A 24,367-nucleotide genomic window follows, 5' to 3' on the forward strand; every position below is an offset into this window, starting at 1 on the left:
TGTTATTATTGTTATGTGAAAATTCAGTGACATGGCCCATTTATTTTTCAGTGAGCCTATAGATTGACAGGTTATTATAAATTACAACTGTAAATAAACTTTAAACGCAATCAAACAAACAAAACTATAAGCACTTTTCACTCAAGGTAGTGGTTCTTACCAGTCAAGATGGACAAACAGTAATGCACATTTACTACAAATACTGCCAAATACGGGACAAACATCACGCGTAGGCTTACTGTTCCCAATTTTTTCTAGCGAAGTGAAATCTAACGCAGGGTGTACCTTGTGGGTAGATTTCATCATTGCGCAGAACCACCAAATATTTATCACTGTTTGAACTACACTGCATATACATATCAATCCATCTGAAGAAATTCTGGTCCAGCGACCCTTCTCTGCTGCCAGGTCGTGTGACAATAATTCTGCAGGACTACCACCTTCCTTTCTGTTTCACCAGGCCAGAATACCATTCCCTTGATTCATGGCCAATGATGAATACTTCAGTTTCAAAATATAAATTTTTCTGAAGCATAATTAAGCTCAAAAACATTTTTATTAAGATGCGGTCATTCAATTTTTACTTGCGGACTGTTGGCACGTGTTTTTGTTCGTTCCATTTGCAATCAACCTGAGAGTGCTGCATTTTAGCATTTACTTTTTAACTGAAATAAACTTTTTAAAAATCAGAAATAAAAAATTTGTATCATTAAATGGATACAAAAATAAATAAATAAACGTTAAATTTTCTTTCCCACAAACTGTGATGAAATTAGTCATGGCATAGTTTTACAGGTGGTCTTAGGATAATGGCGACGCTGGGCTAATCAATTTGAGGGATGACACATTCGAAACTACTATCTAATACTTTATTTTCAGTTGTCAATTGGAAGCAAGGCACAGAATGAGAAGACAAACAAACTATGGAGAGTCTACATTCTACAAACATCACAAACACCTTAGCATCTAAACAAAACGCGCATAAATAACTATATATGCAAAACAGTCAACTGGAAATTGCTCTTGCAGACATCACTCATGTTTACGTAAAATAACTACAACTATATATATATATGTTTCTAGTTTTATACTGGAAAATGTCGAGAAATAATTTGATAAAAGTAAAGAGATTCATTATTTGCATAGTGTAAAATCTTAGCACCTTTCGGTAAAGCACCTTAAAATGTAGGTGGATTGTTTGACTGGTGGAAATTTTCATATATTCTTCATGATCAAAAATGGTTCATACCATACAGCACAAAAAGTCAACTGTCGATGTATCATTTCCACCAAAATTCCAATTAAATTTATAAATATGCACTGAAATCTATTTCACATATTTAATTCAAATTCAGCTGTAATCTACTGTTCAAGGATGAGGTGGCTGCTGCTGTTGTTGCATATGCTGTTGCTGCTGTTGTTGATGTTGGTCCATTTGTTGTTGTTGGTGTATCCTTGCATTTTCCTGGTTTCTCTTCTGCGCTGTGACAAACTCAGTGTAATCAATGTAGCCGTCATTGCTGGAATCGTCCTCCCTGAGAATTGTCTCCACCATATTGCTGATCTCCTCATCTGCTAAAGCCTTCTGCACATTATTTGGATCATTTTCTGCAAAGAAAACAAAGTAAACTTTCTAATGATGAAGGCATAATTTGAATATTTATTTCAAAAAATATATTTTTCTTCTCAAAAAATTTAGACTATATGTAATACTGAAGATTGATATTATGGGTAAAGAGCTTGAATAGTTGAATGTTTTGATAATAACTTTTACATCATTTAATATAACATAAACATGTTACAAGCATCTGAGAAAACTAAATCCTTTTCAGAATTTCTCAGTCCTGTGTATCTCCAAAGTCATCATTTCAAACTACATCTAGTTGGTTTAAGGTTCTGTGGACAGATAAACATGGACAAAGGACAAATTATAACTACTAACCATGATGAAAATGAGTCATAGCTTTGCTCAACTCTAGACCATCCAATTTGTTGTTGTGATCATAATCATGCATTTTGAAATAATAAAACTGAATTTCCTGCTCGCTCATTTTGCTGAAGTCTACATTAGCTTTGCCATCCAAGTGTTCTTTCAAATGCCTGAATAAGAAATGAGAAGAAATACAATAAATCTACACAAAAAAAGTTTCAAAGTAAGATAATGAGAAATGAAATCTAGTACTGGATCTCATGTTGAAATAGGGATCACAATGTTTCGATCTCAGCTTCAACGTAAGATCCAGTATTGATTTTATTTCTCATTATCTTAGTATAATATAGCTGGATGAATCAAAACATTCATTTTTATATTTAAAGGATTCAATCTTTACCTTTGTCCCTTAATGTTTTCTATTCAACAACAATGCTGCAAATGTTAATCGATTGCTTCAATACTTTGAAACATTTTTATATAAATCATATGCACAATAACATAATCTTTTGTACACCTATATACATGTATATACTGTGTTAAATAACCATACAAAAAAGTCACAATATCTGACACTAGATATCCCTGAGGAAGGCAATAACAAGCAGACTTATAAACCAATTCATACTTACTCAGCATCATTTACGTGATGTGCATCATGCATTCTGACATTCTGTCCACCTCCCTGTGGCTGCTGATGATGTTCACCATGGCCATATACATGTACAGTCCCCACTAGTAATAACCCTGCTGATAGTAATAGCCACTTCATTCTGAATAGGCTTGAGAGAACTCTGAAATCCATTATCATATCGGGTTAATGTTATTCCTCGTTAAGGCATAAGTTATATTTACAAATGGCTTTACAAAAAGCCCAAAATCCATTCTTTTCTTGACATAAAATCAAAGATATGTGACTAAAGTACAGTTAGTGAACATTATCATAATATACTACTAACTTAATTCATAGACACCAAATCTGAGTTTTATGGAAAATATTTTTAAAAACCCATCACATATTTTAATCAAGTAAGTATGCTTTTAGTAAATCTGGATTCCCAATAGAGAGGCTTAAAATCTCCAATAATATCTCACAGTACAGAGAAAAAAGGTAAAATTATAAATGAATAATTTGACATTTTGGAAAACTATGAAATGGAACAATACCCCCCTCCCCCAAAATTTACAACGTATGAAACAATATTATACACTTATAATTTAAAAAGTATACTATATAGTACTTCATGCAAGCTGTAAAACAGGTAACAGAGGAAAGAATAAAGAAAACACGAAACAGAAGCAGAATATTTTCAATTTCCTCCAACAACAATTTTTGATATTTAAAGCGACAAACCATTTGGCAATCGCGAGCCGCCCTTACGACATTATTATGTACTAGTACGTTCCAGCTTCAGTGCACAGATGTCGCAGATGTTCACATCACCAGCGCAATAATTAGCAAAATAAGTTTTAAATGCAGACCAACACAGGGCAGTGAGCGTAGTTTAATCCACTATTAGACGCCCCAATTAACATGGGAAGTGTACGTACGATTAAAATTACGTGTGAAAATCTTACCTGTCTGTATTTACCTGGTCAACGTGTCACTGCAGCAGCCGATTTCGATTTCATATCGAGGCTGAACATACCCTTTAAGAGATTTTGTAATTTTGCTAATCTTCCTTTGCATCAAATTGAGTTACAGCTATAGTAATATATAAGGCATATCATTGTTAAATACTTATTCCAATGCATTAAATGGATATTAATTTAATTGCATTTCAGATAGTAATTGGTGTTTGAGACTAAAACATACTCTTTCCGTGGAAAAGGAAGGAAAATGCGATTTGATAACAGGTTTCTTTGGTTTGTGTGCAACTTGCTGCACAACATTATGGACAAGGAGCAAGCACCTATGAGCCGCTTTCAAAACTTACTGGTCCCCTGCTACATGGCTTTTTGTTAAAACTGGATATGGAACTAGATAACGATGATTTCGATGTTGACCTAAGCGTAAGTCGTGGAAATAGTAAACACTCGAATTTTTTAATCCACCCCATAGAAATACAATGTGAAAATTTACAATGTACCTGCAGTCAATAACTTGCCGCGTTTTCGTTGGCTAACTCTACCTTATTTTATGTGAACATAGGATTGATACATTGTATACTTGGACTTCCTCTGTGAAATTATTATGAGCTACTTGTTCACATAAAATTACCTTAGAGTTAGCCAACGAAAACGCGGCAAGTTATTGACTGCGGGTGTAAATTGAAGATTCTAACATTGTATTTCAATGGGCTGGATTAAACGTGATTAAAACTACTAAAAAGTTCACAGGTAATTACAAAAGCATTTTATTTCAACAGCTTTGATATAGATGAACAAGAAAATGTAAAAAACTGTTTGAAAAGTGAAAGTTACAGAAAGTTACAGGGTGGAGGGGTATACTACAAAAGTACCAATTTTCGATTTTTTAGGCGTCTGCTAGTACACGTAGTGTATATGCTACATGGCTACAATGCTCTTCATTTTGTGGGACCAGTGGGTTGTCATTGCAAGTGTTTTCACCAATGGAATGCCTGACGTAATTACATGGGGAAATCTACATTGAATTCTCATCTTTTATTAATTGAAAGTTACAAGTTTTAATCCACATATTTTGTCTTGCCTCTTGGATATAAAAATGATGGTTACTCCTCGTTCAAGTCGTAATTGCGCTAAGTGCAATTATTTATTACAAATATCTTTAGAAAGATAAATGTATTACTCCTTTTTGCAATAATACAGCAGCATGCCAAGTGATGTTGACTCTCTACACCTTGACTCAAGAGTCTTCAGTCATCTTGAGGTTGTGAGTGATATCAGTAAATATTTTTAGAAGTGTAGACACATGATATATCCAAGTAAGTCTGTCTGTTTGAATGGAAGGGAAAAAAAATAAAAATGACATTTGTCTATAATTTTGTAGATTGCTGTGATATCATATTTGGTATCTAAAGATAGAAGTGAGAGTGATTTTACACCATGGATGGAAGAAGCAAAAGAACAAATTTATAATGCAGGTAATAATTGTAAGACAAAAGGAGTTAAATATGCTGATATAATGTTGTTGTGCATGCTGAGAGCTCAAAGTCTAATGGAAACTGCCGACTTGGTGACACCTTATCATGCTAGTCTCGTTTGAGATGCTTAAGACTTGATAGGTATACTGTACAATTGTGTTTATCCTTAAAGGCTGTACATCCAATATAAACAACATTGTAACATTGGGTTCATATCTATCTGAACTAAAACAGAGCATGTCTAACTGATATCACTCCTGTGGTGAGTGTAATTTCATACCCTAAGATGCAATCATGAATGATATGTTAATATGTTTGTCAGTGATTTCAGTTAAACACTTTTGGTTAAAGTTGTTAAAATGTCTAGACATTCAAAATGATGTACGTGTTGATAAAGAAAAGGCAAATAACTGAAAGCTTCCTTATTTTAGTTAAGAAATTTTCTGACAAATATTTGATTTTGATATTTAATGACTCATTGTTTATATCAGCATAAGATTATTTACGTAAATTAACTTACACAACAGGTACAGGTACTTACAGGTAAGTAAGAATGGTTCTAAAATTTAATGTGCTCTCTCCCTTTATGAACATTCACTTTATCTCAGGATTGTGTGGTTTGTGTTATTTTAGGTTTAAAGAAAGATTTTTCACATAGTGCACCTGTTGTGCCTGGTTTGCTGAGACTGTTAAAAGACTGTCTGCTGACTCACAGATGGGAAGATGCACTACGGGTTGTACAAAGTGTAACCAAGGAGCACTCTGGAACTGCATCAGCTATATGGAAGGTGAGTTGGTTGCTAGGACAGAACTGATTTAAACTGAATTTTAGGTGCCCATTTTACCTATTTGAAAAATTTAAGACCATCCACCAGTATCATTTCTGAGATCAGAGAACTTTTTGTTCATCTCTAAATACTAATATAAGTAATATAATTACTTCTAATGAATAGTGGACTTACTGGTTGGCTTTGATATTTTCTGTGCTGTTTGTAATAATTGATAAATAATGTTAATTCAAACTAGTGAACTTCTGACAAAATGTACAAAGTATAATCATCTAGACACATGATTGAAGAATGGTTTGAAAACATTTTAGTATAAAGCATGACATTTCAATTCCATTTTAGGGTGGCAGTGAAATCCTGTATGCTGATGGAGAAAGTAATTCTCATTTACTAGAACTACTTGTTAAGTAAGTTTCTGTTTTTTATTTTCAGACAAGATATCTGTTTACTCTGTTACTACAGTATGGCAGATATCTGAAATATTACAAACAAAATAACCTGATTTATACTAAATTTCAGTTTGCAATGAGTAGGAGTAAAAAAAGGTCTTATTTGTGAATATTATTGGTTCTGTTTTAGTTAAAAGTAAAAAAAGTGAATTTTATGGTAAAGAATAAGATTTTCATTATTTTTCTCTTATTATTTTGTTTTAGTCAGTTGAAGAATCTAACCTCTGAATACAACTACAAGGGTGTGATTCTAGAGTATGTGTTCTACCTACTGCACCAGGAAAGGACAGCTGAGGCATTGGAGCAGATGAAGGTGTGCTTTTATAAAAAACAAAAAAAAATATATATATATATATAGAAGAGACATATAAATTGAATAACCATATGACTCACAAGAAAAAAAAAAACAAATGTTTTTCCCCAAATGCGTTTCTGTGAAAACTTGAAAAGTGTGATTAGAACATTTAAAACTGAGATAGGTCCATGTCATGATTTTTTTGTGTAACTGCAAATGAGAAATCTTGAATGTATGGGATATAATAAAATGGAATATTGTCTTTGAAGTTTTTGAGCAATCATCATAATTATGCTTTTGTTAAACAATTAATACCTTCTTTAGATAATGGACATGTCATATTAGTGCATGATCCTCAAACATTTGGTTTTGCAGTCATAATTCTGACATGGGAATATATTATAAAAATAAAATGTAATAAGTTTTAACAGATCACAAATAGGGAAAAATGTAATCATGTCTTGTTTATATTTGTTAGTTTTATTTCATTTTAATCAATTCATTTTTAGTTTAAAAGTATTACCAGAGGCCTCAAGAAGAGCCCAACTGATCAAAGCAGGTACCTTGACCTGCAGTACACTTTGTATCAGGGCATGGTGTACTACACCTTGTGGTTGCAGGCAAAGCAACATATGGAGAAGCTGAAGGAGAAGGAGGATGGTGAGTAAGGTATTGTTATAGTGTTTGTGTACCTGTCCTGAGGATGATTGTGACTTGAGAGAAAGCAGAGTTGATTTCCCTTGTTTTGAAAAATGGGATGATTTGCATTATACATTATTAAAGGTGATCTTGATGAAGTTCAAATTTGTCAGTTTTTTTTCTAACAATTTGTCACTGAAACCTTGTAAAAAGGAGGACATTTTACATTTGGTTTTCTTTGAAAGAAAAACACTTTTTACGATATATTTCCCTGATCTGTTTATTTGAAAGGTGACCCATTGCTTCATGCATCAACATTGACATGGGATGAAGAATATTTGCAAAGTCATGCAACCAGAGCCATTGAAGCTTTTAAAAATGTAGAAACACAATATGGGGTGTGGGATATCTTTGTGACTAAATACGTTGAGGTAAAGTGAAATTTTTCATCTTAAAGTTGGTATTACACCTGGCAGTAGGTGAATTAAGTACCTTCCCATACATACATTTAATGCTTTGAAATTGTCTATATTAGTTATAGGACTGAGTATGTTCTTTGGACATTGCAGTTACATATATTATTTTCATTACTTACAATATATATTTAGAATTTAAGTCTCATGGACCTGAGTAACCTCTTCATTTGCACCATAATGGATAGCAGTCTTAATCATAATAACAGATTTTTAATTTTTCTCTTATGAATATACATAATTCAGCATGAGTCTGTCTTTTTGCAGTTGCTAGAGTTTACAGAGAAGACTGAAGATGCATATCAAGTTTTGAAAGTTTATAGAGATCACCATGATGAGAACCCCAATGCACATAAAATGCTATACAAATTCATGAAAAGGCAAAATGCAAATAGAGGAGATAAACTCAAGGTTCTTCAGGTATCCGTTACTTTGCCATGAATTAGATAACAAAATACAATCGAAGTTAATTGGTTTTGAGGTAGAAGTTTGTAAATACTGTTTCATTTGCACCAACAATACATAGTTCTTTTGAGAAAACATAAGCAACCTCCGTTTGCGCTATCACAAGCCTTTTTACAGATCATTGCAGTTTGTGCCAGAAAAGGTATACTAAGAGATACATACTTTTCTAGGTCATAATGTGCTTTAATTTTTAGGAGGTTCACAAAGAGTTGACTGATTATAATGATAAAATAAATCATATTTGATATAAATATGATGTGATATATAGATATTGATATGTTTTACATTATTTAGGATTATGTTAAGCTGGTGCCTTCAGATGAATTGGTGCTTGAACTGTGTGATTTGCTGGAAGAAAATGCAACTGATGCTGAAGGTATATTTTTAGGAAGTGTAATTTATGCTTTGATGAAAGTTATTGTAATTTATATCTGATATCCCACTGAGGTAGAAGAAGAAAGAGATTTAATAGTAATAATGTTAAGTAAGTGTAAAGAGCAATGATACATGTATGATGATGGACTTCTCTATACTAGTATATGACAACAGACAAATTACATATATTTACCTTTAATGCCATTAACAGCATCCCTCTCATAAAATTTTACTGTTTACAAATAAATTGTTAAGCATTGGTGTGTTTCATATTTTTTATTTGTCTAGATAATTTATTGACAGGTGATCTCATACGAAAGGTGCTTCAGCTGCTTTTTAACATGCTTGACTATGCTTGTTGGCAGAACTTTGAGCCACCTTGGAAAAAGTTAGAGACACTATTGGAAAAACTGGGGTAAGACAATAGATGAAAAGCCTTACTTAAGTTAAACTTAAAGTTGTTGCCAAAGCTCCATGTATTGCTTTACCTGAAAGCAAAATATAAACATGTAGTACATCTGAATTTTAAGTGAATGAAGAGTTCGTTCATGAGTGCTGGAAGATTTTTTGAAGGTTGTCATTTAGATAAAGGACCAAGCAAATGTTGTCATTTAGATGAAGGACCAAGCAAATGTTGTCATTTAGATGAAGGACCAAGCAAATGTATTTTCATTTTTATTTCAGCAAACTGTCACTACAACTTCAGTAGACTGTGAGAACATTACACATTGTAGAATCAATAGTCTCGGATGTTTTTTTACTTCCCAGAAAAGATGACATTCCCAGTGTAGAAAAAGTTTGGAGTCCTAGGCATGACTGGTGGCCTGCATATCATTTCACATCTTCCATGATACAAACAGCAGACCAAAACTTGCTAGTGTGCAAAATGAAAGTTGCCCATCTCCTGCTTGGGGCAGGTAATTACATAATGAAAATTCGTCAAATGCCTGTTACCTATGCATTATATATTTGTTGAATGTATAAACTTTTCCGTAAGATATTTTTGCTCAAAGGGTTTTATGTCTTGAGTTTTCTTTCCTCTGAAACTTGCTGTATTAAATAATTCTCTTTTTTTGGTTATCAAGCAGACTCACTTTAGTACTAGTTAAAAGAGTCGTCCACTGTATGCTACATTAAAGAGCGTAATTATATCAAGGCGCAGCAGAGAGATTATTTGCTCTTGTATGTCACATACAGTGGATGGTGAGTAGTTGTAACCGACTTATACCACGGTTGGCATTTCGCACAATAGGGTGAACGCACTGAATCGTATGAAAATACAGGCAAGCCTGTATGCGAAATACATGTACAAGTGCTATTATCCTATTGTTCAAAGCACCAGCTGTGGTATAATACTTGATATGTACTTTTCTGTATATGTAAAACAGTACAAATTTGATTTTAGGAAACACTTTTGGTGAAGAAGCAAAGAAGAGTTTGAATGAAGAGAATTTAAGACACATGGAGGAATTTGTATGTCACAGACAGAATCTTGGTATAGTTTTCCACAAAAGGTGACAAATGCTGACTGCAGGAATCGAAATCTACATCAACATTAAATTCACATATATCGTGAGAAATTTGCACAAGAAATGTGCCACAGATCATGAACTAATAATCATTTCTATGGAAGATGAACAAGTGACCCCATAGAAAGAGGTGCTACTGCTGAGAATAAAGCAGTTGTTCTCCAAGTTGCAAACTACTTGAGGCCTTGTGTAGTGCCAAGTGAAAGTTGGACTTGGGCACTGCAATAAACACGACCCTGGGATTTTCAATTTCATTTAATAATAACAAATCCTTTTGGGCTGTAGGATGTTGTGAGACATTGGACTTTAAAACATATGATATTTGAAGAAGAATGTACATTTTTAATTTTGTGAGAAAGTGAGATTAAGAGAATCCAATAAAGGCAAAAAAGAAAGTACACAATTTGTTCTTGGAGTAAAATAACAAACGGTCAAAAGAACCAACCTTGTATCCATCTGTAGGCATCAATTTTCAATAACCAACAGGAAATCATGCACTCATTGTCCCAAGAATCACAGTATAAACTTGGGAGTTGTAATATCTTGTTCCATGCACGTTATAATACGAGGTTCTGCACAAGAAAAACGTGTAGAGCATTTAGACGTTGGCTTTGATAATGCAGACTTATTATACATGCTTCTAAAGGTCAGAAAATAGTAATTACTTTATGCAGTGATCAGTGTGAATAGGATCTATTTTCGTGATTTTCCATCACCTTTTTAAACTTGTCATTAACTTAATATAATACGAAATTTAACTATTTATATTTTTTCACTCATAATATGACATTTTGAAAAACATTATTATGGTCTAACTTCAGTATAAAAGAAGACTGATTAAAATGTTATGATCAGCAAAAGATGTATTAAAACTTTCTTCAAAATAAATCCTCTTTAATGTTTCAAAATAAAAAAAAAATCAACCATCAGCTATGATGTAATGATGTAATAAGTCACGTGATGTAGGTCAGAGGTCATGAGTGTGAAGCGGGAAGTGGGGATGCAACGTGGCATGGACTTTTAATTCTGTAATATTTTAATCTTTTATACAAATGTTGTTACAATACCATATCAGCCATCTCCATAAATGTTTAAGGCAATATATTTTCAGCAAAAAATATTGATCTCTGTACAGTGCTAAAGTCGGTAACAAATGTAGTTCTATGTGTTTTATTTTCTCACAATAAATGGATGAGATGATAAATATGAGATTATTACTGTTATAATAATTTTTTCGAATACCATTAAATTACCATTTTTGTTGGGTGCCCACTTGTAAAGTCCAACATAGAAAATGTTATGCAATATTTGCCATTTAACAGCTTAAAAACTGGATAAAGATGATGTATGTATCTATTCCACAACAGACTGGAATTTTTACTTCACATTCCTTCTAGAATGACATTTACAACTATGAAGCTCAAACAGGACTAAGAAGTCTTCAAGTGCACACCTTCCAGTCACACTTTGCTATAAAATTCTTTTATCCCTTGGGCACTGTTGGAGTATGTAATACACAGCTTGCTTTTATCGTGCCATGATTTGGGCAACATCTGAAAAAATGGTGTATATTGGTATTATTGATAGCATTGTATTCCCATGTGTTTAACACTATATGTCTTTACTCTGATGAAAACAGATTAACATATGTTTTTGATAAAGCCACAATGACAAATTACACTTTGAAAGGAAATACTACCAACAGAAACCTAGTTATACTTATTACCACTCACTTTCAAATGTTATTTTTTCGGTTATGTTTTTTGTTTTGATGTTTTCTTCCTGGTTGGCAACAAAAACTGTCTGTCCATTCTCTTCTATTTTCCACCCATATTTTGAGATCCATTGATTTGTCTGTGCATCTGGGTGAAAACAAAAAAGGATGCCAGTAATTATGAGGAACAGTTAAATACAGAACTAAACATTGGAATAAGCTAAAGAGATGCCATTTTTGAATATGAAAATAAAGCAAATTTTATAATTTAATAGCACCACGTGATCTGAAAATTCCATGTGTAAAAATTGAATCATTTGTACAAAGGTATAAACCTGCAAGTTTGAGATGATACACATGATGCTTATAATAATGGCAAAATTTAAACTTAAATTTTAACTTAATTAATATTCACCAAGAAAATGTATTGTGATAGAATTTGTAATGAATGTAAAATATATTGATAAACTATAAAGGGAAAAATAGCTAAAACATGATAAAACCATCTGGATTGAGAACGTATATTTTGTATCAATAGCAAGTTCCATGTGCAAATTTTGAAAAATATACATTTGAATGATCAAAAATTAAAACAGGCCTACATGACACTTACCTGGAATCCCACCCAGTAATTCTGCTAGGTGTTCTTTTTCAATGGTCTGATATGTTATTCCAACAACATGGCAAATAACTGAAACAATTTTACAAAAAATAAAAAAGTCACAACTGCAAGGGTTTAGAAAAGAAAATATTATTTCCCTGGGCACATAAGGGAATAACATTTGATCGAGCCCATCATTCTGATCAGTTGAACCCTAAGCAAGGACAAACTTGTGAAAATGAAATAAGAACTTCCTTATTAAGGCAAAACTTCATTAAACCTTTTTCCCTTGCACCAATAAACAATTTCCCTTTCATATATGATATGTATATATTATGGCAGAATTCAAAAACTTACATTTTCTTATGGAATCTTCAAAGCCCTGAATACCAACTATAATGTCAGGATCCTCCTGAAGAACTCTCTATTCAATAATCAAGAAAAGAAAACATGCTATTAAGTGCACATCCACAACAGAAAACTGAAACATACCAAACCCTTTATGGATGAAAATTTTATGTAAGAAAATAAGGGAAAATGAAAAAGGGAAAAAATACATATTTCCAGATGAAGCAATATCATACATTCTAAATAATATTTTGCTACAGATCAATCCTTTTAAGAAATTGACGTTTTAAAATGGAACTTGAAATAATGACGGCTAAACAATATAAATCTGATCAAATAAATTGCTTCCCTACCCAAAACAGCTTGAACTGACAAGATTCTAACAGGTCTGCTAATTCAATAATCTTTGTCAAAGGCTTTTCCTCTAGCTGAGGCACATCAAGGAATATAATGTTCCAAAAAATATAAGTAAACAAATGAAAGCAACCATTAAGCAAAAAATCTAGATTTGTGTGATTGCCAATAACCGTTTACAAGTTCAATAAATGAAGCAATTTATGAAAATAGTTTCATTGGATCTCAGACTTTCTGACTATTAAGCAATTTAATGTCAACAAAGCATGCAATATTCTTTACACGTGCATCATAGTCATCATGTCATTATTTTATAAAGAATGAAGTAAACATTTTTGTCATAACTAACAAAAAGTACAAATGTCATTATAAACTATATTAGTCACACAATTTCACTTCAAGGATACTCTTACACCTTCTATGAGACATTTACATAGAGTGAGATCTGTGTGGGGTAGATTGGTCAGAGCTTTTAGGAGAATCTGGGCAGTGACAGTTGTCTGGAAATAATTAGGATTAAACTGGTATCTGAAATTCCAAGTAAAACTAAGTATCAGTTCAGCAGGATAGCATATCATAAATTTCTCTTAAAATTAAAATCACACAGAATCAAAGTGACATACACTACAAACAGCATCTCAGCTATTTTAGGTAATCAAATGGCTAAAAAGGGGTCAATATAAAGTTGTGTAGAAAACAACACAATTAAAATAGGCCAAGGAGCCAAATATTCAAAGACCAAATTATGTCATATTTCAAAATATGCAATTCAAAAAGAAAAAAAATTACAGTTTCAGCACTGCTAGGTTGGCCTCTAAATCGTATGCATTTTCCATTGCTTGAACTGCTATGTAACGTTCCAAGGTAGCCAGGTTCTCAGGATTGTACCTGTAATTAAAAATAAATGATAAGCAACTCAATTTATTTACTGTTAAACTTTCTTTCCTTTTCAAGACAGATTTTTTTACTAGATTAATGATCCACAAAACCCAGGATTATTAGAACACAGTTTAACATAATGATCAATACAGTGTGTGTCGATCTTTAGGGTGAAAAGTTGGAATCTCTCTAAATACAAATAGAATAAAACTTTGACATACAACTTGATTATGTGATTACAACACAAACATCTGAACAATTTAAGTAATTTTGACACTGAACTCAATTAAAATAGTAAGTTTCTTAAATGTAATTTGGTCATTTTCACTGACATTGGCTTTGGAATTGCCACAATTAGTGTCCATATTGTGAGATGGGAGACACTTAAATTCGATTATATAACGGCAAGTGCAGGCCATGGCCAATCTTAAAGGCACATCTATGTACATTCTCACTACTTTATTAAATATGGACGCTAAGTTAACTGTACTTACCTGTCAATCCCCTTCAAAAGTTCTGCAACATGTGCCCGCATTGCTTCCGCCATTTTGTCGGTCACGTGACTTTCATAGTCCTTCACTAACGATATGTCGTGAAAGTGATACTTTGAGTGAGATTATAGTTATATAGCTTTTTAACATAAAACTGTCTAGATCATAACAGGGATGGTATTTATAACATCTACTCAACAGCTTTTAAGTATAAATACAAGTACAGCCATGCTAATGTGGTCGTAAAAGCACGTTCTCGCATTTTTGCATGAGAGTTGCTAATGTTTACGTGATCTTGACGTCACTTAGTTTATAATATGGCGGATTGAGATTGTCAAATCTGCTAGATATTACATGTTTTGCGTTACAATTTTTCGAACATGTAAGAACATCAGAGCTCTTAAATTTAGCAAGTTTGGGAGGATGTTTCGATAACATTCCAACCACAGCATTGCTGTTGTGCAAACCATCATGGATATCGAGCCTCTTGTCGAGGATTTCCAGGAGCTTCAGCTGGATAGAATCGCCCCTGCAACACAATCAGCTATAAATTTGTTGAAGGTAAAAGCTTCAAGGCTACTTTTAAATACAGTTTTCTTTTCGTTTCATTTAATTGCAAGGAGTAGAAGCAATATATACATGACATTCGATCTCCTTTTTGATAAATTTTTAATTACTTTTCACCGGAAAAACTGTATAACTGGCTGCAACCATGACCTCAGAAGTTCGTCTTGAAAAGAGGTTTGTAGGGGCAGAGATGGATATTGCCATTTAGCTGATTTCAGCAAATTCAAATTTGTTTTCTGTCTAAGTCTACTTGTTTGGAAATGCATATGTTATTGGCTGTGGCATTAATCTACAGCAACTGGCACTGGATAATTCATGGCATTTAAATTGTTAAAACAAACTTGGAGGCAATGCTCTCCAGAAGCCCATGAAAATCTATTTCCAATTTGATAAGAAGTTACATGTTTGAAAAGTTTCAAATGTTTTATTTATACTTTACCAAAAGTACACAGAACAGAAAAAATTATAAAAGAAATTTGAGGCTCAGATATTTGTTTAAAAAACATTTTAAAAAAGCATCAATACTAGTATCTTAACTTATGAAATGCCCCATACAGAGTGTACTTTCTAACAGCATGATTTAGTTTTGCATAGTTAAAATCAGGTAGTGTCTTAATTAAAACTGTTGTTAAAAAATGTCACCATTGATTGGAATTATCATGAAAGTTAGATAATTAAGTCAGTGGATTTAATTAGTGAATTGTTGTTTCAAAACCTACCTTTTTATTGATTTCAGTAACAGAGAGAAATGCATTATTTTTTACATTTTCAGATTTCCATTATATCCTTATAAAAATTAAAATCTCAGAATAAATTCCTTGATAGATGTAGCTTCTTACTGTTGTTTATGATAATTTCAGACTGAAGAAGAGCTTGAAAAACTCACTGTAGATGAAAAGCTCAATGATATTGAAAGAGCAGTGTATCTACTAAGGTAAGCATTTTAAAACATTTTAAGATCTATATGTAGATTGAAATGAAAAGGCTACATTTGGTGAAGTTTTTATTTACCTTCTGTTTTATTATTTTTTTTACAGAAATGCAAGTATTTGTGATACTTTTCAGGCACTAGTAAGACTCTTTTATGATAACATAGGCTCTTAGTTTTTTAGAAACATGTAAGGTAGTTGTTATGTTAATTGAAATAAATTTGAATAAATGTGCTGCAGTCATGAATACAAATAAAGTTTTAAGTGCAAGAAAGTCTGCATGCAGAAGAGTGTGACACTTAGGCTCTATTCCCATAGATTTTAGATCGATCTATCCCCGCGGGGAGTCTCACTAGATTACTTTCACATAATCCGACTTAAATGTCCGTCCCGCTACTACAAGCTGTAAGGGGGTAATTAACTTATGTGTCTGCCCGGCTGACAGCTATTTAGCGTGAACCCCCAGGGAGTTAGGTCGATCTTATCTCTGGAAATGTGGTGTTAGCAATTCATAATACCAACCGTGGTTTCAGATTTGAAGCAAAAAGTTATCTGTGATGAGGCCTTCTTTATTTTCAAAAAAAAAAAAAAAATAAATAAATAAATAAATAAAAATAATAATAAATAAATAAGGGCAAAGGGCAGCAATCTTTTATCACCCTTATTAATTCTTGTTCCTTGATGTCAGTTTTACCTTATTTTTTTCCACTGAAAACACATCCAAATTAGTTTTCCAGATTGAAAAAAATTCTCTTGTTTCTACGTACCCCTTTTTTTACCAACCAATAAAATTAAGATATATCAAATATGACATATTTAAATCACAATATGTCTGTGAAAAACACAATTTATTTTATGTTGAAACAGTTTGCTCCCTAATAGCCACAGAGATGTATGGCCTATGAGGGTTGCTTTTGACATCCTTTAGTATAAATAAACAAATGATGTTAAATCTTATCATCTGGCTAGCTGACAAAGGTTTCTATTTCACATGCATGGTACTCTTAGGGTCTATTCCCACAACTTTAGATCGATCTATCATTGCGGGGAGTCTCACTAGATTTCTGTCAGGTAATCCCCCTTAAGTGTCCGTCCCCGCCTACTACAAGCTGTAAGGGGTAATTAACTTTTGTGTCCGCCCGGCTGACAGCCATTTAGTGTGAACCCCCAGGGAGTTAGGTCGATCTAAAGTAGGTCGATCCAATCTATGGAAATGGGGTGTTAGTTTGTGCTTTTTAAAATCTCATTGTAAGGGATAGTAGTAAACATACTTACCAAAATCTGAATCCCTTGTACAAATACACATTGTATTTTCAAGGTTGAGTGCCTTGTATGGTTGGGTCCTTATGATTGTGATATGTTTATTTATAAAAACTTAACTTAACACTAACAAAAAATTATTTTGACAATTGTCAGTCACATAACTAATGCAATATGAATTTAGCCTTGAAAAATCCATCAGTTTATTTTTTTCTCAGTTCACACCTTAAAACTTCCATGTTATCAAGTTTAAAAAGAAATGGTTGTGTCAACAGAGAGAAATAGATATGCCTTCAGGCTTAAGTAAATTGTTTTTAAGGAATTTTTTATGTGACAGCTCTGTTATTGTTTTGCGATTTTCTCCAAGTGGAAAACCACTTTCATTTGTCATTTAAAATCTTTATCAGTTCAGGAAAGTCGGAGTTTACCTGCAAAAAAGTAGTTTGACAAGTTTAGCTATTAGATTATCAGGAGCACTGTATTTGTTTTTCATGTGTCCCAAAACTTGTACATTCACTTTTTTATTAATGTATTACATGTACTTCTAAACCCCTTCTTGCTCTAAAGATGACAAATTGTCCCTCAGGTTTTATAAAGAATATACTATGAAGGTGCTTTGACTTAAGAGTGCTTTGTCTAAAAGCTTCTAAACTGATGCCTTTATCAGTTTGAAATGTAAAGAGCTGTGAAATATTTGAATAGTCTTATGCTAAGAATAGTAGAAGACAATATGTTAATACTTATCGTGATATGGTATCTTAGATGGAATAACAACATAAAAATGTGTGACATTTAACATTGGTCTGAAACTAATAAAAGGCTTGAAGTGTAATCTTATGATATCCCAATAGAGAGATAAAATTTAAGTAAGGCTACCTATTGCTTCAATAAGTTGATCTAGACACAAAGAAATGTAGGCAATTCATTGGATTTGTTTTTCAAACAGAATATAATAGCAGTTGATATGAAGTTTTAAAAAAGCAGTACAAGTTTTCAATATTATATCTGACATGAGGTGTAGAAAACGTACATTCTCAAAATGTCTCTTGGTGTTTTCCATCAACGAATCAATCCTTTTTTAGGCATTTGGAATATTCACCTGACACTTCACCTTAGGTCAAACAAGGCAATTGTTTTGTCCGTCTTGACAATTGTCTGTGTCCTCAACTCAAACCTTGTCCTGAGACATTCTGATAAAAAAGGCACTGAGTTTTTGTATTCTCTTGCAAATAAAGCAGTGTCTCTATAAACGCCTGAAAAAAGGAGTCTTAATTTAAGCTTTTTATTAATAATTTTTTGATTGGTGTCAATAGGGAAATTGTTTTAAGCAGTTTTTAGATTTTTGTAAAGCATTTAGGTCATGATGTTTTTGAACAAAGAAAGACTTTTTGTATTTACTCGCACTACCCCTTCCCTGTATATGTTTCACGTAGGGTCAGGAATTGTCAGTCAGAATTTACAACACTATACAAAACAGATGTATGTTTATTTTATCAACTCCCGTTGAAAGGGCTAAGGTAGGGGCTTTGAAATGGAGAGGGAACATAACATTGCCAATTGCCAGCCAACAAAAGCCATGGCTTCGTGCTGCAATGCTTCTTTGAGGTTAGCAACGCGAGGCATTGTTCACAAGAACGAGGTCACCAACAGAGGCCATATTCTTATACAATATAGAATAATACATTGACTTTGAAATGGGTTGTATTTGGTAGAAAGTACCCAGCTGGGTGGCTGTGTTTTCTTTCAAGGCATTTTCTTGAGACATGGTTTGCCATGCCTAGCTAGACATATTTTTCAGCTGTAGGCATAGGCATTATAAATGCTCCATTCTGGTTTGAGCTAAATAGTTGAAAATTTATCCAAGATAGAAACTAGCTCTCATGAACTACAACCCTCCTCCCCACCAATAAATATCAGATATATATGAATAAATGTTTTAACCACATTATTTTGTGTTAACTGACATTAGCAGGTATTGTCCGTGGTAAATTTGACACTAGTTGTAGGGGGCTTGACTTTTGCCAAGCAGGACATGTAAGCTGAAGTGTAAATTTACCTAATCCCACACTGGACATCAAATGCCCATTTAGAAAAGCCTTTCTGCAAATATTTTTTTGTTTGTGGGACTTTATTGTTAGGAGTGGCTAACAACTAAGAGTTTTCTCCTGTGGGTTGGATTACAGTGTTAACAATATTTGAAAACCAGACATACAGTTTCCATGCGGCTAGTGTAAACAGAAATTAATGTTAGTCACTTTTCATGCAAATTTCAGTTTGTAGAATTGATATACAATATATCATTTTGTGAGATATTAGTGACATGCAGTGATAGATTGGTAGAAGAATAAACAAGGTAAAAAGTTCTTGTGGACATATTCATCAATGAAGTGTGTGCACATAAAAAGGTAACTTTCAGTTAAAGCAGTTCTAATGTTGAATGAGCTATTATGTGTGAACTTTTGCAGCCCGTGGAAAGTAATACAGGCCCCAGCCCAAACTGATCCTGACATTTTAAAGAGAAAATGAGATCAAATGAGTGCTGGCCATTTCAATATCTTCATTAGGACTAAAGTTTACATTCGCTTGTGTTTGCAAATTTTATTCTTAAGACAAGTTTTACCTAATTTTTCTCAGATTCTGTGTATTCCTAAGCTCCGTAACTTGGAAGCATCGCGAATTACGACCAAGGGCAAGTGTATTTATTCCATAACTCGGGATTTACTTGCTCCATATAATAGCCTTGAAATGAAAAGTGATATAGCAATTCGCACAAACAGCCCTGCACAAACAATGCATACTTCCTGCCTTAGGTAAGATGTAACTCACTCATGCAACATTTATTTTGAAGATTATGAAATTTGGTTTGAATCTTACATATCTGTATATATGCTTTTCTTTTTCTTTGGTAAAAATTCATTGGTCCATTTTAAATTGAATGAAGCAGTTTCTGTTGGAGACTTCTTTAGTTACATATTTCAACACCAGAGGTCAGGACTGACAAGCATAAGGTGAAATCCTGTTTGAAATTTGATATCACCTATCTCTCTGCAGATTGTATTGAAGTGAAATTTTGACATTTCATATAACTTGTAAGCATTGAAGATTTTTTAAGTGCACTGTAGGAATGTTTATGAAAAGCTCAGGCAATAAAAAGAAGTTAGCTATCCTCAAAAGCTCACCTTTGGCAATGTTATGTCTCTTTATTATTGATAATTTGTGAAGCTGATGCTTGTCTTTGATGAATGAAAAGAGAAAGTTAATCTCTTAAAATAAACTTGAAAGAAAAAAAAAGAATAAAAATAAAAAAAAAAGGCAAGAAAAAATAGCAATCTTGGAACCAGGATGCCTGATGTAGAGGCTCCTTGCCCTATACAATTTCTTGTTTTGAATGTTTAAGATATTTTTCTTTCCTTGCTTTTCTTCATGAGTTGTTTTGTAATGTAAAAAAGAAACTGATGGAAAATAAAGAAATTTCTGTTTGGACATTTTTGATAACTGAAACATTCATGTAAATGGATTCTCTGCATATTTTTGGATTCTAATTACATAGTATAATTATAAGCCAATGATGAAGCTTTATCTATCAAAACAGCAAAGTAATAATCAATAAGATAAATATAAAAAAGCAAATTTCTTCTTAGTCAGATCTGTAAAGATAAAATAGGAAAGTTGTGTGGAAGTTCAACACAGCAGGGCATATTGTGTCTGTGCTAGAGGCTCCCAGCTCCAACTCATATCCAATTACAGACTGGTGGGAGAGTTCATGGAAAGTAGGTTGATGACTGAGAGCCGATTGGCTGGCTGCCAGGCAGAGAACACACATGAGCTTCACAACCTCAGTACATGTCACTGAAAACACCAGCCTGGAATGTGACACTGGGCTAGCGTCACTGGAAAGAATAGATTCCATGTAGGAATGTCAGGATTTTAGACCTTGAGAAATAGGAGAGAGATCAGTGGAGGAGTCGGGGCACAAAGAGCAAGGGTTGGATACTGTATATAGTGTGTACGCGATTAGGGAAGTGGGGTTTGTTAAAAGGGAGAAATCATCATCATCTTGTTTGGAAACCTCATGGCTCATGTGAATTATTATTGGAATATCCCAGACACAATGTATTCACAATGGAAGAGCCAGCTATTGTAGATTTACTGCCCAGTGAGATGAGGATTATTCAACATGAGTTGGAGTTCCAGAATAACTTGGACATTCTGGAGCACCGGCCGGCATGGACTCCTATGGCAGATCCAGACCTTGACTTGGACATAGTAGCCGAGTAAGTGAGTTCATGGGGAGAAAGGAAAGGTTTAGGCTCTATAAAATAAATAATATCACATGGGTGCCAGGGTTTTGATGTTTTTCATCTTGTTAGGTTGTTAACACAGTTTGGGCTTTAGTTTGTGATTTTATGTGAAGGGAAACAATTTACATGATCATTTTACCAGGCAAGGCCAGTCACTCACTCAGGGTATAGTATGACTTGATTTTACACCTTTAAAATGGATTTTTTTCCTAAACTTATATTCTAGTTTTCATTTTGATCAATGTTGCAAAGTTAGGAATGATCAACTAAACAGCATGGATGGAATGAAGGAACATAGTATAAATTATGAATCAATACATCATATCCTTTTCATACAAAAGTAGAGCCCTGCAAATGTCATTATTATCGAGTTTCTCTATCACAGACTATAGCTGGGTCATCTGTTGATCACCTACAGAACTGTTGATTTTAAGAGTAGTATTTTGCAGTGTGTGATTTGAGTCATTCTGTGGTTTTTTTCTCAGGTCATGACTGTGAACAGTACCTGAATTCATTCATGAGTTTGGTCCAAACATCAGTTGAATAATGTGTCTTTGTTGGTGTCACATTGATAGATGAGAAGATTTGACCGGTATGACTATTAGAACAGGACTGAGGTTGCTCTGTATCATAAGTGAGACTGTTTTCACCTTGCGTGTCCCAAGACAGCTCACTTTCTCTTTGTTAAAAATGAAAAAAAAAAGACAAGTCATTTGCAACTACTGTGTGAGAAGGAAAAAAAAAGTTAGAGAAACCACATGTGTTTCCTGTCACACCTTAAAGTCAGCACAAAGTTCTTGACTGTTTTAGTCACCATGCATGTGTTGTAGAGATGTTTGGGTGATGTGAAAACCCCTCGTTACCAGTGTGGTTTGAAATTTGTGGTTAAGACCTGTGGACTTTGGTTTTGTAAACATGTATAGATGCAGATTAGAAAAATACATTAATGTCATGCTTGATGTTATTTTCTAGCTAGTTTTTCTCATACAGAAAAAACAATCAGACTGTGTTGCTTTTCTTTTATCTTTCCACAATAAAGGTTATTTGCATAATGTCAAAATTAGAATACTTTCACGAAAGTCGCAGCTGTATTTAGGCAAAAGATGAGAACAAGACATGATTGCAGTTTTTTTTTCAAAGAAAAGAGCCAGGACATGACAAAGAATATATATATATATATTTGCTAGAAGGGAAGAAAAACCAGCAACTTCGCTGTTGAGACTGGAGTAGTTAATTAAAAGTCCATATTAATTTTTACTCAACCTCCCAGTGTGCAATGAGGCTGTTAATTGTTTGTTGTTGCTCTCTTTCCACTTTCATTTCTCATTTCTTATGGGTATTCAGTATGGAAATGATAGTGTACTGCTAATAATGTCCCATCATTTCTGTGGTCTTTAGATCTTAGATAATCTTCTCATAAGGGTATTCGGCTTGGTAGCAAAATAATGTACTGGCTGTATGTCCTCCTTTGTTCTTAATTAAAATGATAATGACAAATCACACATTTTAATTGCATATGGTCTGATTCAGTGTTTTGCCCTCTCTGGGGAAGGCCTTCAGACAGTGTAATCTCAGTGGCAAAAAAGGCACTGAGCAGAGGAGAAAAGTCACAGCATTTGAATCAAATGTGATTATAGAAGTGATGAGAATATACTTTTTTTTTTTAAGTTCATTGAAACTGATCTTTCCATATGTTTTATTAGAATCAGTCTGAAATTTAATTTTGAGGTAGCCTTAAAACTGAACACAGAAACAACGAAGGTTATTTGCTGCTGAATGTTATTTTTGATTTGATTTTTCATTTGACTAAACAGGAGGAGTGCTCCAAGATGGGGCTTGCCTGACTTGGTCAGTTCTCTGGATATCACCATGAATTTGGTTACCAGCCGAGCTGCTGTCTTTGGAAATACAAATATGAGAGAAATGTCAAGATGAAAAAAAAAAATACTCCAGTAATTCTACTAGAGGCTATCTGAAGATAATTTGAATGGCAGATAATAGATGAGGTGCACCTGTGCAGTTATGGGGGAATTGCTGTATATTAGAAGCTGTTAAGGTAGCAATTTTGCACCTGGGAGAAATTTCCACTCACTTAATGACTCCGGGCTAAAAAATAATATTTGTTGTTGTATTATACTTGTTAAAATTTGTAGTGTTAAAATAATGAGATTGTACTTTTTACCCTTCTTTGTAATCTAGACCGGGCTTTCACCTTTGAACTGTAGGGACCTTTTTTTGGTCCCAGTTGTATAAAGTAAAGTTTATACCTTTTTTATACTGTATTTGTGGACTTGTGACTTGGAAAAAGGACATCCGTTTTGATAACAGTGCGCCAAGGATCCTCAGAAAGTTTTTTTTACGGAAACCTTGTGTAGGAAGTTCTATAGCCACAAGTTGGCAGCATTAAAAGCTGAGCAGGAATTCCTGTACTATTATATAACATACATTAGTATTGATGGTCTTGCAGTAATCAGAAACAGGTGGTAGTCTTGTACACCTGAGAAGTAAAAGTGAACTAATAATTTCCATATCATGTTAATGATTGATGTAATAGATAGCAGACAGTTTAACACTGCTTTGCTATATTAAGTAGAATGAGGTCCATTATTATACTTTGGCTGTTCACTTTTCTAGTATCTTTTATATTTTCAAAGGATTAAAAAAAATCAAGCTTGGGTAGGGCTTGAAAATGATGTTGAGTAGGGGTGGGGAGATTAAATTAATTCTACATACTAGATTGCAGGAAGTCAATGACATAAAGTGGTACATACTGCTCCATAATCAGAATTAATTTTGGTGAATAAAGAATAATGTGTCTTCAATAATTGCCATTGATTTGGTTAAATGAAATGTTGGCAGATACGTTTTTGTCATTGATAAGTATAAATTATATGTTTGTCAATCTTTAGAAATTA

At 33.4% G+C, this 24,367-nt stretch overlaps 4 protein-coding genes across 9 annotated transcripts in view; 2 read left to right on the plus strand and 2 right to left on the minus strand.

The window, feature by feature from the left end:
• Positions 1-855: 855 nt before the first annotated feature.
• On the minus strand, positions 856-3,681 carry LOC106162992 (multiple coagulation factor deficiency protein 2 homolog). Of its 2 annotated transcripts, none has more exons than XM_013540454.2 (4): positions 3,509-3,681; positions 2,563-2,724; positions 1,943-2,100; positions 856-1,608 (listed from the first exon to the last, which is right to left on the minus strand). In XM_013540454.2, the coding sequence occupies exons 2-4, from the start codon at positions 2,700-2,702 to the stop codon at positions 1,370-1,372; spliced, it is 537 nt and encodes a 178-aa protein (XP_013395908.2). In that variant the 5' UTR covers positions 2,703-2,724; positions 3,509-3,681; the 3' UTR covers positions 856-1,369. The 2 variants fall into 2 exon arrangements, with proteins under 2 accessions (XP_013395908.2, XP_086861688.1); XM_087005562.1 differs by having other exon boundaries at positions 3,523-3,635.
• An 80-nt stretch (positions 3,682-3,761) lies between these two features.
• On the plus strand, positions 3,762-10,482 carry LOC106150683 (TATA box-binding protein-associated factor RNA polymerase I subunit A-like). 4 transcript variants are annotated; one of them, XM_087005558.1, is made up of 12 exons: positions 3,762-3,943; positions 4,902-4,995; positions 5,629-5,783; positions 6,126-6,190; positions 6,437-6,545; positions 7,037-7,187; positions 7,458-7,597; positions 7,907-8,059; positions 8,399-8,480; positions 8,768-8,894; positions 9,248-9,396; positions 9,885-10,477. In XM_087005558.1, the coding sequence occupies exons 1-12, from the start codon at positions 3,905-3,907 to the stop codon at positions 9,995-9,997; spliced, it is 1,377 nt and encodes a 458-aa protein (XP_086861684.1). In that variant the 5' UTR covers positions 3,762-3,904; the 3' UTR covers positions 9,998-10,477. The 4 variants fall into 4 exon arrangements, with proteins under 4 accessions (XP_086861684.1, XP_013379072.2, XP_086861685.1 ...); XM_013523618.2 differs by having other exon boundaries at positions 8,783-8,894; positions 9,885-10,475; XM_087005559.1 differs by lacking the exon at positions 9,248-9,396 and having other exon boundaries at positions 9,885-10,482.
• A 680-nt stretch (positions 10,483-11,162) lies between these two features.
• On the minus strand, positions 11,163-14,556 carry LOC106150682 (eukaryotic translation initiation factor 3 subunit K-like). Its single transcript, XM_013523617.3, has 8 exons — positions 14,399-14,556; positions 13,815-13,913; positions 13,433-13,553; positions 13,025-13,099; positions 12,681-12,747; positions 12,336-12,413; positions 11,742-11,870; positions 11,163-11,561 (listed from the first exon to the last, which is right to left on the minus strand). Exons 1-8 carry the CDS (start codon positions 14,449-14,451, stop codon positions 11,536-11,538), a joined length of 648 nt encoding a protein of 215 aa, XP_013379071.2. The 5' UTR covers positions 14,452-14,556; the 3' UTR covers positions 11,163-11,535.
• Positions 14,557-14,699: 143 nt separating this feature from the next.
• LOC106150698 (serine/threonine-protein phosphatase 4 regulatory subunit 4) overlaps positions 14,700-24,367 on the plus strand; it is a 32,700-nt gene continuing 23,032 nt past the window's right edge. The window contains exons 1-2 of one of the 2 annotated variants that reach the window (XM_087004155.1): positions 14,700-14,956; positions 15,823-15,896. In XM_087004155.1, coding sequence (XP_086860281.1) covers positions 14,867-14,956; positions 15,823-15,896 — 164 coding nt within the window. In that variant the 5' untranslated portion in view covers positions 14,700-14,866. Of the gene's footprint in view, positions 14,957-15,822; positions 15,897-20,945; positions 21,426-24,367 lie in introns of those variants that run through there. The other variant, XM_087004156.1, reaches the window with a different exon arrangement.

This window comes from Lingula anatina, chromosome 2 (genome assembly GCF_051362555.1).
Source record: "Lingula anatina isolate TDL-2025a chromosome 2, LinAna3.0, whole genome shotgun sequence".
NCBI lineage: Eukaryota > Metazoa > Brachiopoda > Lingulata > Lingulida > Lingulidae > Lingula > Lingula anatina.

Excerpts from the sequence above, each read along its gene's own strand:
- LOC106162992 (XM_087005562.1), bottom strand. The coding sequence starts at position 3,620 with ATGCAAAGGAAGATTAGCAAAATTACAAAATCTCTTAAAGGGTATGTT. Across the intron at positions 2,725-3,522 it reads TGCAGTGACACGTTGACCAG|AGTTCTCTCAAGCCTATTCA; the intron begins GTAAATACAGAC and ends AATGGATTTCAG. Across the intron at positions 1,609-1,942 it reads TATGACTCATTTTCATCATG|AAAATGATCCAAATAATGTG; the intron begins GTTAGTAGTTAT and ends TTTTCTTTGCAG.
- LOC106150682 (XM_013523617.3), bottom strand. The coding sequence starts at position 14,451 with ATGGCGGAAGCAATGCGGGCACATGTTGCAGAACTTTTGAAGGGGATT. Across the intron at positions 12,748-13,024 it reads GTCAGTTCAAGCTGTTTTGG|AGAGTTCTTCAGGAGGATCC; the intron begins GTAGGGAAGCAA and ends ATTATTGAATAG. Across the intron at positions 11,871-12,335 it reads ATTACTGGGTGGGATTCCAG|ATGCACAGACAAATCAATGG; the intron begins GTAAGTGTCATG and ends GTTTTCACCCAG.
- LOC106150683 (XM_087005558.1), top strand. The coding sequence starts at position 3,905 with ATGGAACTAGATAACGATGATTTCGATGTTGACCTAAGC. Across the intron at positions 3,944-4,901 it reads ATTTCGATGTTGACCTAAGC|ATTGCTGTGATATCATATTT; the intron begins GTAAGTCGTGGA and ends ATAATTTTGTAG. Across the intron at positions 5,784-6,125 it reads CTGCATCAGCTATATGGAAG|GGTGGCAGTGAAATCCTGTA; the intron begins GTGAGTTGGTTG and ends ATTCCATTTTAG.